Below are 16,922 nucleotides of genomic sequence, written 5' to 3' on the forward strand. Positions count from 1 at the left end.
CTCTCTCTCTGCCCCTCCCCCCCCCCCGCTCTGTCTCTCAAAAGTAAATAAACATTAAAAAAAATTTAAAAAAAGATCTCTTGCTTTGTGTGGCCCCCTTGCTGTTCTTTTTTCATGGTTAAAGCCTTTGGTTTCAATTATTGTCTTATAAAGGTTTTGGAAAGAGGGGCAAATAGATGCATAAGGATAACCTGTCATTTTTTTTAATAGTTATTTATTTTTGAAAGAGAGAGAGAATGTGTGAGCAAGGGAGGGGTAAAGAGAGAGGGAGACACAGAATCTGAAGCAGGCTCCAGGCTCTGAGCTGTCAGCACAGAGCCTGATGTGGCGCTCGAACTCACAAACCTTGAGATCATGACCTGAGCCAAAGTGCAGGCTTAACCTACTGAGCCATCCAGGTGCCCCTAGGATAACCTGTCATGTTTTAACAGAAAGTTCAAAACTGACCTTTTTTGATAAGCTTTCTTTGATCTAATCATATCTCAGTATAATTTTTACTGTGGTTTCTCATTAGCTAGATATTCTTAGTGGAATGATTTTAATTGATCATGCATTTGTGTTTTCATGTTTGTTGTATATTTCCTACTGTTTTTTCCTCTTCATCTTTTCTGTTACCGCCTCATACCATGTTTTTAAAGTAAATATGATCAGCAAAGGAAATTTCTTTTGTAGTATTTTTTTCTGTGTGCTGTTACCTTTTATTTTATTTTATTTTTATTTTTTAATTTAATTTGTTTTATTTAAAAAAATTTTTTTTAACATTTATTTATTTTTGAGAGACAGAGCATGAGCAGGGGAGGGGCAGAGAGAAAGGGAGACACAGAATCCGAAGTAGGCTCCAGGCTCCGAGCTGTCAGCACAGAGCCCGATGCGGGGCTTGAACTCACAAACTGTGAGTTCATGACCTGAGCCGAAGTCGGACGCTTAACTGACTGAGCCACCCAGGCTCCCTTTAATTTTATTTTTTTAAAATTTACATCCAAATTAGTTAGCATATAGTGCAACAATGATTTCAGGAGTAGATTCCTTAGTGCCCCTTACCCATTTAGCCCATCCCCCCTCCTACACCCACCCTCCCAATCCTCTGTTCTCCATATTTATGAGTCTCTTATGCTTTGTCCCCCTCCCTGTTTTTATATTATTGTTTCCCTTCCCTATGTTCATCTGTTTGGTCTCTTAAAGTCCTCCTATGAGTGAAGTCATATGATTTTTGTGTTTCTCTAATTTCACTTAGCATAATACCCTCCAGTTCCATCCATGTAGTTGCAAATGGCAAGATTTCATTCTTTTTGATTGCCGAGTAATACTCCATTGTATATGTATATATAGCACATCTTTATCCATTCATCCATCGATGGATATTTGGGCTCTTTCCATACTTTGGCTATTGTTGATAGTTCTTTTGTAGTAACTTTTAAGGTAGAAAGTTGTGATTGATCCAAGGTAGGTAAGTTAATAAGGTTACATGCCAAAAATAAATTAGGTATTTTTACTTTAAATGTTTAAATTTGAATATTTTGGTAAAGCAAATTCTTTAAATACAAGCAGCATGCCAGGAAAGTGAAGTGCATCTGTTTGTAGTTGCTTTAATTTCAATCCATTACCAGAACAATAAGGGAATTTTTGACATTGAAAGTGAGGGAAAAGTTGAGATTATTATTTCTTTTTTATTTGCGACTTTCTTTTGCCCTTCTCTTCTTTCTCCTCTCAAGACTGGTGGTTTCTCAGTTATCCAGTGGCCTCATTTCCAAATGAGGATTTAGATTTCTAAATCCTTTCCCCAGAAAATTTTTAAAGTTTATTAATTTATAAAAATAATGTGAGGGGCGCCTGGGTGGCTCAGTCAGTTAAGCATCCAACTTTGGCTTGGGTCATGATCTCATGGTTCGTGGGTTTGAGCCCCACATCAAGCTCTGTACTGACTGCCCAGAGCCTGGAGCCTGCTTCAGATTCTATGTCTCCCTCCCTCTCTACCCTTCCCTTGCTCACACTGTATCTCTCTCTCTCTCTCTCTCTCTCTCTCTCTCTCTCTCAAAAATAAATATTAAAAAATATGTTTGGAAGTCTTTATAGCAGTACTACTTGTAATAGCCTAGAACTGGAACCGATTCAGTGTTCATCCACAGTAGAATAGGAAAATAAATTACGTGTATTGATATAGTAAAATACCGTACAATCCAATTAAAGTGAACTTACAACAGCTACATACAGCGACACAAATGACTCTCACAAATACAATATTAAGCAAATAAAACCAGACATAGAAGAGTACATGTTGTATGTTTCTGTTCATATAGACACAGGTGTCCACCTCTGTCCAAAAGTAGAGCATTTCTGTGAAACTGTTTGTAAGCTGAAATTGGTGTAAAGAGAAGCAGCAAATACCATTAGTTTATGTGAGAAAACTATTGAATGTTCCCAGCCCAAAAAATAACCTCTTGTTGCCAGACTTTTCTGGGACCTTAGGCCGCCTCTTGTTAATGGTTGCATAAAATACATTGAGGTAAAGCACAGAAACTCATAGACACAGTTTAAAGTTATGGGAACTTGATGCCAAGGCCAGGAATGTAGTTCCTGGGAAAGGAGGTTGGTGTTGTCACTTGCTACTCAGTACACATTGCCTCTATAATGGCTTGCTGCAAAACAAATACTGAATGTTTATTTTTCACTTTTCACCTTTTTTTGTTTTTGAGAGAGAGTGTGCCTGTGTGCATGCATCACAGGAGAGGGAGAGAATCCCACCCAGGCTCCACCCCAATACAGAGCACAATACAGGGTTTGATCTCAGGACCCTGAAATCATGACCTGAGCCAAAATCAAGAGTCAGATGTGTATCCAACTGAGCCACCCAGGTACCTCATTGCCTTCTTTTTATAAAAGCAAAAATTCTCTTTGGATTTCTTCTGGTTAGTGAAAACAGGTGAAGTAGCATAACATAGACTTTTGAAAAGTAGGAGATACCTGCATAGTTAAAAGATCATGCATAACTGTTGGGACTCTTGGTGTAGGTTAAGGAATATTTAGTAAAGAAAATTTAGAAGTTATTCTCATTTTTGAAAAATCCTACAAATTTGTGTAGGATTCTATAGAGAGAAATTACTAAGGAAAAGAGCCCAAGCTTTGGCAACAACCTGAGTTCCTCATCCCACTTTTATCAGCTTGCTTCGTTTTATGGGCAATAGGAAGCCTTTGATGGACTTTAGATTCCTGCCTTGTAGAAGAAGAGTTTTGATAGTCTCATAATTCCCCATGCCTGATACAGTTAATTTGCATGGTTAATTCTTGATTTGAGTTGATGATTACGCCTGGGTGGCTTAGTCAGTTAAACATCTGACTCTTTATTTTGGCTCAGGTCATAATCTCAGGGTCGTAAGATCAAGCTCCTCATCAGGCTCAGGGTCGAGCCTGCTTGGGATTTTCTTTCTCCCACTCCCTTTGCCCTTCACTGCCCACCCCCCACCCCTCCCCAAGAAAGAAAGAAAGAACCTAAGATTTCCATGATTTTCCAAAGACAATTAATCAAAATTTACATTTTGCAGGAAACTTTAAGAATGGAGTCTAAACCTTCAAGGATCCCAAGAAGAATTTCTGTTCAACCATCCGGCTCCTTAAGTGCTAGGATGATGTCTGGAAGCAGAGGAAATAGTTTAAATGATACCTATCACTCAAGAGACTCTTCATTTAGACTGGATTCTGAATATCAGGTAACAACTTAGAATATATGTATACAGTCTCTTTTTCAAAATCTCCTGGGGCCACATGTTTTTTAGATTTTAGAAAAGTGTAATTTTAAGATCTTCAGCTGGATCTGAGACATCCTGTAATAAAACCCATTAATATATCTGCAGGAAAGTGAATGACCATTTACACCAAGTATTAAAAACTCAGTGTTTTTCCAGCTTTGTGGACTTCAGAATTATGAAGAAGACATTGTGGTTTGGGGCACCTGGATGGCTCAATCAGTTGAGCATCCAACTCTTGATTTTGGCTCAGGTCATGATCCCAGGTCATGGGTGGGATCGAGTCCTGGGTTGGGCTCCTGTGCTGAGCAAGGAGCCTGCTTAAGATTCTCTCTTCCTCTGCTCCTCTCCCCTTCTCATATGCCTGCCCTTGTGTCCGCCCCCTCAAAAAAAATAAAGGCGGCTTTGATGCTCTTATGTAAAATAATTTTACTGTATTTCAAAGACTTGGAAACCTGTTTACTTAAAAACATAAGTATCATTTAAGTGTAAGTTTAACTTGTCAATGTGGATGACTTGGTCAAAGGACCAAAAACTACATCCTTTCTTTAACATTATATTATGAATTCATCTGACTTTTCTCTGCATGTATGCAAAGCAGTGGTGGAATAATGAATTTTTTTTTTAAAGTTTATTTTTGCAGGAGAGAGACAGAGTGTGAGCGGGGGAGGGGCAGAGAGGGAGATACAGAATCTGAAACTGGGTCGAGACTCTGAGCTGCCAGCACAAAGCTGTGCGCAGGGCTTGAACTCACAAACTGTGTGATCATGACCTGAGCCAAAGTCAGATGCTTAACCAACTGAGCCACCCAGGCACCCCTGATTGTTAAGTGTTTTTATTTCACAGTATGGCTTTTAAATATTTTGATTTTATTAGTAGGTGATTGTTAACAGACTGTCTTTTAGACGAACTTTAGGGTTTTTATTTTTATGGTTAGGAGTTTGCAGATTCATTATCTACATAAACCTACATAAGCTACTCTTATGTAGTTAATTTTCCTTTAGATTGACAGCAGAGTTTTGAAAGGGCTTATTAGTGATATAAACACAGTAGTTGTAGTATAAAACAGTATAAATTTCAAAAGCCATGATTTCTAGGTTTAATGCAATTTATATGGCTGATCTTTCAAATTTAAATTTATTGCATTATTGTCTGAACAGCTAATGAAATCATAAGTGATGTGCAAAAGTCTGGGTAACTAGAATCTAAAAATCCTTTAGTGAGAATTTCCATTTAAGTTATTTAAAAATATGTATACCATGTGATGTGTATTATATGAGAGAGTCTCATTTTAAAATATTTCTACATAGTAATAAGCATTTTATAAAATATTCCGAGAAAGACTGAAGTAAAATATTTCTTTAAAGTGCCTAATCTATTACATACTTCCTCACTTTTTACGAACTATTTACTTACTCTTATTTTATTTGTGTTTTTAAAGTTTATTTTTTGAGAGAGCACAAGTGAGGGAGGGGCAGAGAGAGAGAATTCCAAGCAGGCTCTTGCAGTGTCAGCATGGAGCCTGTTGCAGGGCCCAAACCCATGAACCACAAGATCATGACTTGAGCCAAAATTGGATGCTTCACCAACTGAGCCACCCAGTCACCCTTATTTTATCTTTTAATGTTTGTTTTTTCATTTTGAGAGAGAAAGGGGGGGGGAGCTAGCACCACCCATGAGCCGGGGAGGGAGAGAATCCCAAACAGGCTCTACATTGTCATTGTATAGCCCGATGCAGGTCTTGATCTCAGGAACTGTAAGATCATTACCTGAGCCAAAATCAAGAGTCAGGCACTCAACTGACTGAGCCACCTAGGCACCCCAACTTAGTCTCATTTTAAATGTTGGTTGATAATGTATTTTTTTATTCTGTTGCTAGACAAAAAGGACACTTGCCCAGAGGTGCAGAATTGTATATTTTCATTCTATAGGAAAGTTCTGGGTTAAATGATTGTTACTGATTAAGAGCACAGATTGTTTTTTTTTCCAATTTTTCATATAGCTTGTTAGTAAGGAACAAAGACTCTGAAACCATACTGTATTGCCTGGATTGGAGTCCTGTTCTGTTATTTGCTAGCTGTGTCAACCTAGGCAAGTTACTTTACATTGTTCTTTCTTATTTTCCATATCAGTCAGTTGGGTTATTAGTGTTAGGTGAATTATTACACTGAATGAGAATAGTGCCTGCCACATGATAAACACTATGTAAGTGTTAGCTGCTACATTTGTTTTCATTATAATTGTTATAGCTAATTATATTAAGTGTAAAGTCTTAACTACATTTAGAAAATTTATTGACAACCACTTTAAAACATATTTACAATACTATTCCTTCTGGCTTTTTCTTCTTTTTCTTAATGTCCTACTAGATTACTCTAAAAGTCTCAGTTTTCATGGTGGAAGTTCAACAAATGCAAGCATGAAAAATCACTTATATCTTTCATTGATTGTTAATAAGATAAATCAGCTTTGGAGTTTTTCTTAATGTTTTTCAATCGCTTTAAGTGGCATCCATTTTTTTCTAATGGATTATAGGAACATTTCCAGTCTTAAATCAACTACTCCTAGCCTGCTTTGCTCTTTAGCTTTGATTTAGAAACTGAAATTTCTGTGTTCTTGTGTAAATTATTTTTTATCTGGGTTTCTTCTGTAAAATGGTGGTAATAGCTTTTCACACAGTTATTACTAGGATTAAGTGAAAGAAATAACACATTAAAGCACTTACAACAACTGTGGCTGGAGCTTAGGGTTCAAATGTTTCCATTTTATAATGATTATTGTTTCCATTTTATGATGATGTTTGTGATTGTTACTGTATTCATTATTTCCTGGCTTTATTTTGGTTTAAATAGATAATACCCTTAAGGTACAGTGTAATATGTTACCAGAATATTTAAATTACATATTATATATTTAGTTTTATATAATCTTAATACTACTCAACAAAATGTTTACATTTACATTCCCTTTAAATATCAAAGGGAATATTTTTAAAAATTACTCCTGTTTTCTCACACCTGTTTGCAACCTAGCATTCCATTCCCCTTATCTCAGACACTTGGTAAAGCTGAAGCTTCAAAAAGATAGGCATGATAGATCAATTTCAGTTACATTACAGACTAAATAATAGGGAAACACCTTATATAGTGCTTAACATTTTATAGAATAATGTTTCCTTTTAACTTTATTTACGTAGGGTGGATACTTGTGTCATTTCATGCATAAAGATCTGCAATCTGGAAAGAGAAGTGGTTTCCCCAGTCACATGATTAGGATAGTGTACCTAAAAATCTAAGACTTAGGGATAGCATTGTTTCTTTGGGAAAATATAGATTCTAAGTTCCAAACAATTGATTTTCTCAAGATCTTTTGGTTTTCAGCCATTTGTAAGCTGGGCTTCGTCTCTTACGAATCTTGCTGAAATTTTTGTTACTTCATCTTGAAGTTTTTGTTAACAATTTGAATAATCATCTTATTTCTTTGGTAACAGTTAAGTAGAATTTTAAATATTTTTGAAAAAATATAATTCCTATAATTCATATTGTAATAAGAATTTGGTGGTATTTTGTAATATGTAATAATTATTTCACATACATTTCTTTTTTTATTTTATTTTTATTTATTTTGAAAGAGAAAGCAGGTATGTGATTGGGGGGGGGCAGGGCAAGAGAGATGGGGGGAGAGAGAGAATCCTAAGCAGGCTTCATGCTGTCAGCAAGGAGATGAACATAGGGCTTGATCCCATAAACCATGAGATGATGACCTGAGCTGAAACTGAGTCCAACACTTATCCAACTGAGCTACCCAGGAGCCTCAGTTTTACGTATATTTCTATAACTCAATTTAAGTGACCATAATCCCACTACACTTTCTCTCTTCTACTTTGAGATTACTTTTATTTTTTCATTTTTATTTTTTTTAAATTTTTTAAAATTTTTATTTTTTTAATTTATATACAAGTTACTTAGTCTATAGTGCTGTAATGATTTCGAGTAGATTCTAGTGATTCATCCCCTGTAACATCCAGCTTTGAGATTACTTTTAATGTGAAACGATAAAATGAGAGGCTTTCTGTTTACATATTTTCTAGTTTGTAGATCAATTTAGAGAGCTCAGTACCATTTGCATATTTTGCATACTATGTTATCTCAAGAATTAAAAGAATGGTCATTAATATGTGTTTATGTACTACAAGGTTCACTTCCAGAGAACTAAATGCATGCAAGTATGCATATAATCAGTCAAGAAAATGAAAATAGTTTTAAAATGGAATCAGGAAAAATACAGATAAAATACTGAAAGTGGATCAAAGTTGTAACACTGCAGGCATTTGTAAGTCCTGTAGTGTTTTAATGTTAAACTTGGACTCTTGTTTTGGGCTTCAGAAAGGTCACAGGGAAATACAGTCAGCTTTCAGCTTTTAAGGTGTTTTGTTCATAAGGACAAGTAACCAATTCCTCAAAGCAATGCTTGGCAATTTGGTTTGGAAGGGGACCGTGAATAATACAGTGGACCACGTCTTTAGTGTTCATATTATTAGCATATTCCTAGTTTAGTCAAGTTGTTTCATGGTAAACCTAAGCATTAGCAAAGGATGTGATGCTACAGTACAGCTCAGTGAAATCACTTCCATAAAGGGACAACAGAGTGATCTAAATACCAATTTTCTGGTAGTCTTCATATAGGTATTGGGGAATTTTGAGTGATCAGTGGACTCCAAATCCTTTTTTGTATTCTGTAAGATTTCTTACCTGGATTTATCATAAAGTTGGGCATGAATTAGTTCATAAATCTTAAAATCATCTAATGTCTTTTTTATGAAAATTGAAGACTACTCATTCGGAATACAAACTGGAATGTAAGATTTCACATTAGTGTGGCAATGTATACTCTTAACACATGAATATTTAGAAGCGGTCAAAGTTCCAAGTTGTTACTTATGGCTGAGATAATTTTGGTCTGGAAATTTTTCAAAGCAGGAATTAGCAGTCATCCCAGTCATAGCATTGATTCATGGAAATGATGAGCCAAGGAAGAGCATTTCATTCTGGACTTGGTTCTGGTACAGTGCATTAAATGATTAAGCATTGTCCAGTGGATGACACTGATTGTATTTGCAGCAATTGTTAATGTTCTTTTTTTCAAGAATAACTTCTTTGAGGTATAGGTCACATAGCATATGACTCACTCATTTAAAGTATACAATTGGGTGGTTTTTATTTTTTAATTTTTTTCTAATGTTTATTTTTAATTTTGAGAGAAGAGACAGAGCATGAGCTGGAGAGGGGCAGAGAGGGAGAGACAGAATCCAAAGCAGGCTCCAGGCTCTGAGCTGTCAGTACAGAGTCCGATGCAGGGTTTGAAACCACAAACCATGAAATCATCACCAGAGCTGAAGTTGTACGCTTAACCAACTGAGCCACCCAGGCACCCCTACAATTTTGTGGTTTTTAGTATATTTGCAGAGTTGTGCAAATCATCACCACAATCAATTGTAGAACCTTTTTATCTCCTTAGGGAAAAAACCCAGATTCTTTAGCTATCACTGCACTGCCCTTCCTCCTCAGCACTAAGCAACCGCTGGTCTACTTTCTGTCTCTCTAGATTTCCTTATTTTGGACTTTCATTTACAGAAATAGAAGCATACGCTATGGTATTTTGTATTAGCTTTCACTTAGCATGCCTTTAAGGTTCATCTGCGTTGTGGCGTATATCAGTACCTCATTCCTTTTTTATGAATGAGCAATATTCCATTGAATTGGATATACTTTTTTTATGGATAAATAATACTCCATTGTGTGGATATGTCACATTTTGTTTATCCATTCATCTGTCCACTGATGGACATTTGTGTTTTCATGTTTTGGCTATTATGAATAATGGTGCCATAAATATTCATGTACAGTTTTTGTACAGACTTACGGTTTCAGTTACCTTGGGTATATACCTGAGAGTGGAATTGTTCAGTCATATGGTATAACTCTGTTCAATTTTTTGAGGAGCTGCCAGACTATTTTCCAAACCAGCTGGACCATTTTATATTCCTACCAGCAATTAAGTATGGGGTTCTGATCTTGCTACATCTTTGCCTACACACTTATCTTACATTTTGATTCTAGCCATCCTATCCTGTGTGAAGTATCTTATTGCAGCTTTGATTTAGATTTCCTTGATGACTCTTGATGTTTAGTATCTTTTGCTAATTATAATTAGCTACTTTAATATCTTTGAAGAAACATCTATTCAGATCCTGTGCTCATTGTTTACTTGGGTTATTTGTTGCTTTATTATTGAGTGGTAAAAGTTTTTTATTTTCAATTCCACTTTTTTATTACTAGCATATGGGAAAGTGATCAAGTTTTTTTTTTCATATTAATCGTGTGTTCTACAACCTTACTGTAATCCTTTTTTCGTTCCACAAGGTATTTTTTTGTTGTTGTTGATTCTGTAAGATTTTCCACATTGAGGGTGTCATCTTCAAATAAAGATACTTTTATGTCTTCCTTCCCAATCTGTACATTTCATTTCCTTTTCTTGCCTTATTGCACTACTTAAAACTTCTAGTGCACTGTTAGGAAAGAGTGGTGTAAAGAAGAACCAACTAAGCCCAAAGTTAAAAGGGTAGAAATTAAAAAGATTAATAAAAAATAGAGACTAAAAAGACAATAGAAAAAATAAGTGAAACTAAGAGCTGTTTGGGGTTTTTTTTGTTTTGTTTTTTAAAGTTAGACAGAATAGACTAACCTTTGGCTGGGCTCACCAAGAGAAAAAGAGGTCTCAAAATCAGAAATAAATGATACCAAAAAATACAAAGGATCATAAGGGACAACTATGAACAATTATATGCCAAAAACTGGACAACCTATAGAAATAAATTCGTGGTAACACATAACCCACTAAGGCTGAATCATAAAGAAATAGAAAATCTGAACAGATCAATAATGAGTAAGGAGATTGACTCAGTAATCAAAACCTCCCAACAAATGAAAGTCCAGGATCAGATCACTTCACTTGTACAAATTTTACCAAACTTCTCAAACTTTCAAAAAAACAGTAAGATTCCCAATTTACTTTATGGGGCCAACATTACCCTAACACCAAAACCAAACATGAATACTATAATAAAAGAAATATGCCAGTATCCCTGGTGAACACGCATGTAAAATCCTCAATAAAATATTAGCAAACCAAATTCAATAATACATTAAGAAGATCCTACACCATGGTCAAGTGGGGTTTATCCCTAGGATATAAGGATGGTTCAACATCCACATATCAGTCAATGTGATATTCCACATTAACAAAATGAGGGCTAAAAATCATATCATCTCAGATGCAGGAAAAGTGTTTGACAAAATTCAGCATGCATTTATGATAAAAACTCAGCAAAATGGGTATAGAGAGAATGTAACATGGTAAAGACCATATATGACAAGCCTACAGGGAACATCATACTCCATGGTGAAAAGCTGAAAGCTTTTCCTCTAAGATCAAACTAGAGACAGGAAGCCTACTCTTTATCACTTTTGTTCAACATAGCATTGGCAGCTCTAGCCAGTGTGTAGTTGGTCAAGAAAGAGAAATAAAAGGCTTTCACATCAAAAGAGAACGTGTAAAACTGCCTCCTTTTTCTAGATAACATAATACTTAGAGAAACCCTAAAGACTCCACCAGAAAATTGTTAGAACTAACTTAAAAATTCAGTAGAGCTGTGTGATACAAAGTCAGTACAAAAATCGGTTGCATTTCTATAACAAACTATTAGAGAAATTAAGGAAACAGTCCTATTTGCAACTGCATCAAAAAGTAAAATACCTACAGGGGATTAATTTGAGCAAGGGGGTGAATGTTGTATACTTGAAATTATGAGACATTGATTAATGAAAGAAGTTGAAAAAGACACAGATAAATGGAAAGCTATCCTGTGCCCTTGGGTTGAAAGCATTAATGTTGTTAAAATGCCCATACTGCTTTGGGTGCCTGGGTGGCTCAGTCAACTGAGTGTCTGACTCTTGATTTTGGCCCAGGTCATGGTCTCACAGTTTGTGAGATTGAGCCCCGTGTCAGGCTCTGTGCTGACAGCGCGGAGCCTGCTTGGGATTCTGTCTGCCTCCCCACCCTCCCCCTTCTCTTTCTCAAAAATAAATAAACATTGAAAGAAAAAATCCCATACTCCCCAAAAGAGTCTACAGATTGGGTGTAGTTTCTACCAAAATTCCAGTGGTATTTTTCACAGAAATAACAGTCTTAAAGTTTGGTATCTCAAAAGGCCCCAATAGCTAAAGCAATATTGAGAAAGAATAATGAAACTGGAGGCATTGTGTTCCTTGATTTCAAACTAGATTACAATCCTAAGACTAATCAAAACACTATGATATTGGCGTAAAAAGCAGTTAAATCAGTGGAGCACTGTAAAGAGTCCAGAAATAAACCCACGCATATATGGTCAATTAATGGACCACAGTGGAGCCAAGAATGTGCAGTGTGGAATGTAAAGTCTCTTCAATAAATTGTGTTGGGAAAACGGGAAAGCCATATGTAAAGGAATTAAAATGAGCCACTATCTTACACAATACACAAAATCAAGTTAATGGATTAAAGAATTGAACGATAGATCTGAATCCATAAAACTAGAAGAAAATATAGACTGTAAGATCCTTGACAGGGGACTTGGCAATTTTTTGGATTTCACACCAAAAGCAAAGGCAGCCAAAACAATAGTAAACAAGTGGGACTGCATCATATTAAAAAGCTTCTGCATAGCAAAGGAAATCATCAAAACAAAATGATAAGGCAGTCTACCAAACAGGAGAAAATATTTGCAAATGATATACCTTATAAGGGGTTAACCTCAAATGTATAAAGAAATTTTCATACAACTCTGTAGCAAACAAAAGAACTGTTTAAAAAATTGGCAGAGGATCTGAATGGACATTCAAAAAGGACACATTAATGGCCAATAGGTACATTGAACAGGTATTCAACATCACTTATTAGAGAAGACAATGACCTATCACCTCAAGAATAGCTAGACAAGAATTAGCAAGTGTTGGCTAGGGTATGGAGAAAAGAAAACCCTTGTGCACTATTGGTGGAAATGTAAATTGGTGTAATCACTATCACAGACATGATGAAGGTTCCTCCAGAAATTGAAATCAACTACCATATGATCTAACATTTCTACTTCTGTGTATTTATCTGAAAGAAAGGCACTAATTCAAAAAGATAAGTACACCTCATGTTAATTGAGCATTATTTACAGTATCCAAGACATGGAAACAAGTGTCCATTGATGGATGAATGGGTGAAGTAAATGTTATGTGTATATTTACAGTAGAATATAATTCAGCCATAGAAATTAAAAATATCCTACGATTTGCAACAGCATGGTGGCATTGTGCCAAAGTGAAATATATCAGGCAGAAACAAATCCCTAATTAGATCTCACTTCTATATGGAATCTAAAGAAAATTCTGAATTTATGGGTGCAGAGAACAAATTGGTGATTGCCAGAGTCTGGGAGGTAGGATTGGGCAAAGTGGGTGAAGGTGGCCAAAAGGTATAAATTTCCAGTTATAAAATAGTCCTCAGGATATAATGGGCAGTATATTGACTATAGTTAATAATACCAGGGGGTATATTTGAAAATTGGTGAGAGAGTAGATCTTAGAAGTTCTCAGTCACAAGGGTAGAAATTTTATCACTGTGTTGTAGTAGATGTTGACTAGAATGACTGTATTTATCATTATGATACACAGAGAATCATGTGAGACATCTGAAACTAATGTTATATGGCAGTTACATCTAAGGTTTGTTTGTTTTTTTTCTTAAGAGGATATAAAAAGATAAGCAGTGCTGAGGGGTAAATCTTTGCCTTATACCTGATGTTAGGGGGCCTTGGGCTTTCCAACCCAATTCCAAAGTGGGAGAGGGTGGGATCCCTCACACAACCCACATAATTCTTGGACACCATTGGTGTGTCTAAGAATTCAGTTCCATTCTAACACTTATCTATTTGGAGATAGCATCAGATTTCCACAGATTAGTGAAAATCCTGCAAGACTGCCTTCTACCCACTCCCCCACTTTAGATGCCAGTCACAGGCTACAGATTGTAGGTTCTATCAACATCCACCAGAGCTTTTAGGTTTTAGATTTTTTTTTTTTTTTTGCTTTTTTATTTTATTTATTTTGAGTGAGGGAGAGCAGGGGAGGGGCAGAGAGGGAGAGACAGGATCCCAAGCAGACTCCATGCTCTCAGCAAAGAGCCTGATGTGGGGGCTTGAACTCCCGAAATGTGAGGTCATCACCTGAATTGAAATCAAGAGTTGGACGCTTAACTCACAGAGCCACCCAGGTGCCCCCCATCTTAATTTTTTTATTTGCTAGAGTGGCTCACAGAAGTCAAGGGAATTCTTTTATGTTTACCGGTTTGTTAAATAATATGAGTAAGATGAAGAGATAAATAGGGTAACGGATGGGGAAAAGGTGCAGAGCTTCTGTAAGCCCTCTGCAGGCATGCCACTCTACTGCATCTCCACATGTTCACCAATCTAGAAGCTGTCTGAACCAAGTTCTTTTCGGTTTTTATGGAGGCGTCATTACATAGTCATAATTACCTAAGCTACTTGCTATTATATACTTAAACCTTCACCGTTCTCTCTGGAGGTTGGGGAGTGACGTAGGACTGAAAGTGTAATCCACATTATCACAGAGGACATTCTTGCCTTATTTGTACAGTGTTACTAGTCTCAGGTATACAACATAATGATTCAACAGTTCTGTAGATTACTCCATGCTTATCAAGATAAGTGTACTCGTGGGGCACCTGGGTGACTCAGTCGAGCGTCCGACTTTGGCTCAGGTCATGATCTTGCTGTTCGTGGGTTCAAGCCCCACGTTGGGCTCTGTGCTGACAGCTCGGAGCCTGGAGCCTGCTTCGGATTCTGTGTCTCCCTCTCTCTGCCCCTTCCCCACTCATGCTCTGTCTGTCTCTGTCTCTGAAAGATGAATAAATGTTAAAAAAAAAAAAATTAAAAGATAAGTGTACTCTTGATCCCCTTTTGTTTTTTAAATTCTACATGAGTGAAATCATATAGTTGTCTTTCTCTGACTGACTTATTTCACTTAGTCTGCCCATGTTGTTAGAAATGGCAAGCTCTCATTCTTTTTTATGGTTAATAGTCCCCTGTATGTATGTATGTATGTATGTATGGGTGTATGTATATATACACCACATCTCTATTGATGGACACTTGGGTTGCTTCTGTATCTTAACAATTGTAAATAATGGTACAGTAAATATAGAGGTGCATACATTTTTTTTTAATATATGAAATCTATTGTCAAATTGGTTTCCATACAACACCCAGTGCTCATCCCAAAGGGTGCCCTCCTCAATACCCATCACCTACCCTCCCCTCCCTCCCACCCCCCATCAACCCTCAGTTTGTTCTCAGTTTTTAACAGTCTCTTATGCTTTGGCTCTCTCCCACTCTAACCTCTTTTTTTTTTTTTTCTTCCTTCCCGTCCCCCATGGGTTTCTGTTAAGTTTCTCAGGATCCACGTAAGAGTGAAACCATATGGTATCTGTCTTTCTCTGTATGGCTTATTTCACTTAGCATCACACTCTCCAGTTCCATCCATGTTGCTACAAAAGGCCATATTTCATTCTTTCTCATTGCCACGTAGTATTCCATTGTGTATATAAACCACAATTTCTTTATCCATTCATCAGTTGATGGACATTTAGGCTCTTCCCATGATTTGGCTATTGTTGAGAGTGCTGCTATAAACATTGGGGTACAGGTGCCCCTGTGCATCAGTATTCCTGTACCCCTTGGATAAATTCCTAGCAGTGCTATTGCTGGATCATAGGGTAGGTCTATTTTTAATTTTCTGAGGAACCTCCACACTGCTTTCCAGAGCGGCTGCACCAATTTGCATTCCCACCAACAGTGCAAGAGGGTTCCCTTTTCTCCACATCCTCGCCAGCATCTATAGTCTCCTGATTTGTTCATTTTGGCCACTCTGACCGGCGTGAGGTGGTATCTCAGTGTGGTTTTGATTTGTATTTCCCTGATAAGGAGCGACGTTGAACATCTTTTCATGTGCCTGTTGGCCATCCGGATGTCTTCTTTAGAGAAGTATCTATTCATGTTTTCTGCCCATTTCTTCACTGGGTTATTTGTTTTTCGGGTGTGGAGTTTGGTGAGCTCTTTCTGGATTTTGGATACTAGCCCTTTATCCGATATGTCATTTGCAAATATCTTTTCCCATTCCGTTGGTTGCCTTTTAGTTTTGTTGGTTGTTTCCTTTGCTGTGCAGAAGCTTTTTATCTTCATAAGGTCCCAGTAATTCACTTTTGCTTTTAATTCCCTTGCCTTTGGGGATGTATCGAGTAAGAGATTGCTACGGCTGAGGTCAGAGAGGTCTTTTCCTGCTTTCTCCTCTAAGGTTTTGATGGTTTCCTGTCTCACATTCAGGTCCTTTATCCATTTTGAGTTTATTTTTGTGAATGGTGTGAGAAAGTGGTCTAGTTTCAACCTTCTGCATGTTGCTGTCCAGTTCTCCCAGCACCATTTGTTAAAGAGACTGTGTTTTTTCCATTGGATGTTCTTTCCTGCTTTGTCAAAGATGAGTTGGCCATACGTTTGTGGGTCTAGTTCTGGGGTTTCTATTCTATTCCATTGGTCTATGTGTCTGTTTTTGTGCCAATACCATGCTGTCTTGATGATGACAGCTTTGTAGTAGAGGCTAAAGTCTGGGATTGTGATGCCTCCTGCTTTGGTCTTCTTCAAAATTATTTTGGCTATTCGGGGCCTTTTGTGGTTCCATATGAATTTTAGGATTGCTTGTTCTAGTTTCGAGAAGAATGCTGGTGCAATTTTGATTGGGATTGCATTGAATGTGTAGATAGCTTTGGGTAGTATTGACATTTTGACAATATTTATTCTTCCAATCCATGAGCAGGGAATGTCTTTCCATTTCTTTAATTCTTCTTCAGTTACCTTCATAAGCTTTCTATAGTTTTCAGCATACAGATCTTTTACATCTTTGGTTAGATTTATTCCTAGGTATTTTATGCTTCTTGGTGCAATTGTGAATGGGATCAGTTTCTTTATTTGTCTTTCTGTTGCTTCATTGTTAGTGTATAAGAATGCAACTGATTTCTGTACATTGA

General features: G+C 36.8%; 1 protein-coding gene across 11 annotated transcripts in view; it reads left to right on the forward strand.

Annotated features, from left to right (window-relative positions):
• MARCHF7 (membrane associated ring-CH-type finger 7) overlaps positions 1 to 16,922 on the forward strand; it is a 58,963-nt gene that overhangs the window by 16,864 nt on the left and 25,177 nt on the right. For all 11 annotated transcript variants that reach the window (XR_006220732.1, XR_006220733.1, XM_042994525.1 and 8 more), the window contains exon 2: positions 3,540 to 3,704. Coding sequence is in view for 9 of the 11 variants with exons in the window: in XM_042994525.1 (XP_042850459.1) it covers positions 3,552 to 3,704 (153 nt within the window). In the remaining 2 variants the exon portion in view is untranslated. The remainder of the gene's footprint in view (positions 1 to 3,539; positions 3,705 to 16,922) is intronic.

The sequence above is a fragment of the Panthera tigris genome, chromosome C1, assembly GCF_018350195.1.
Source record: "Panthera tigris isolate Pti1 chromosome C1, P.tigris_Pti1_mat1.1, whole genome shotgun sequence".
In the NCBI taxonomy this organism is placed as follows: domain Eukaryota; kingdom Metazoa; phylum Chordata; class Mammalia; order Carnivora; family Felidae; genus Panthera; species Panthera tigris.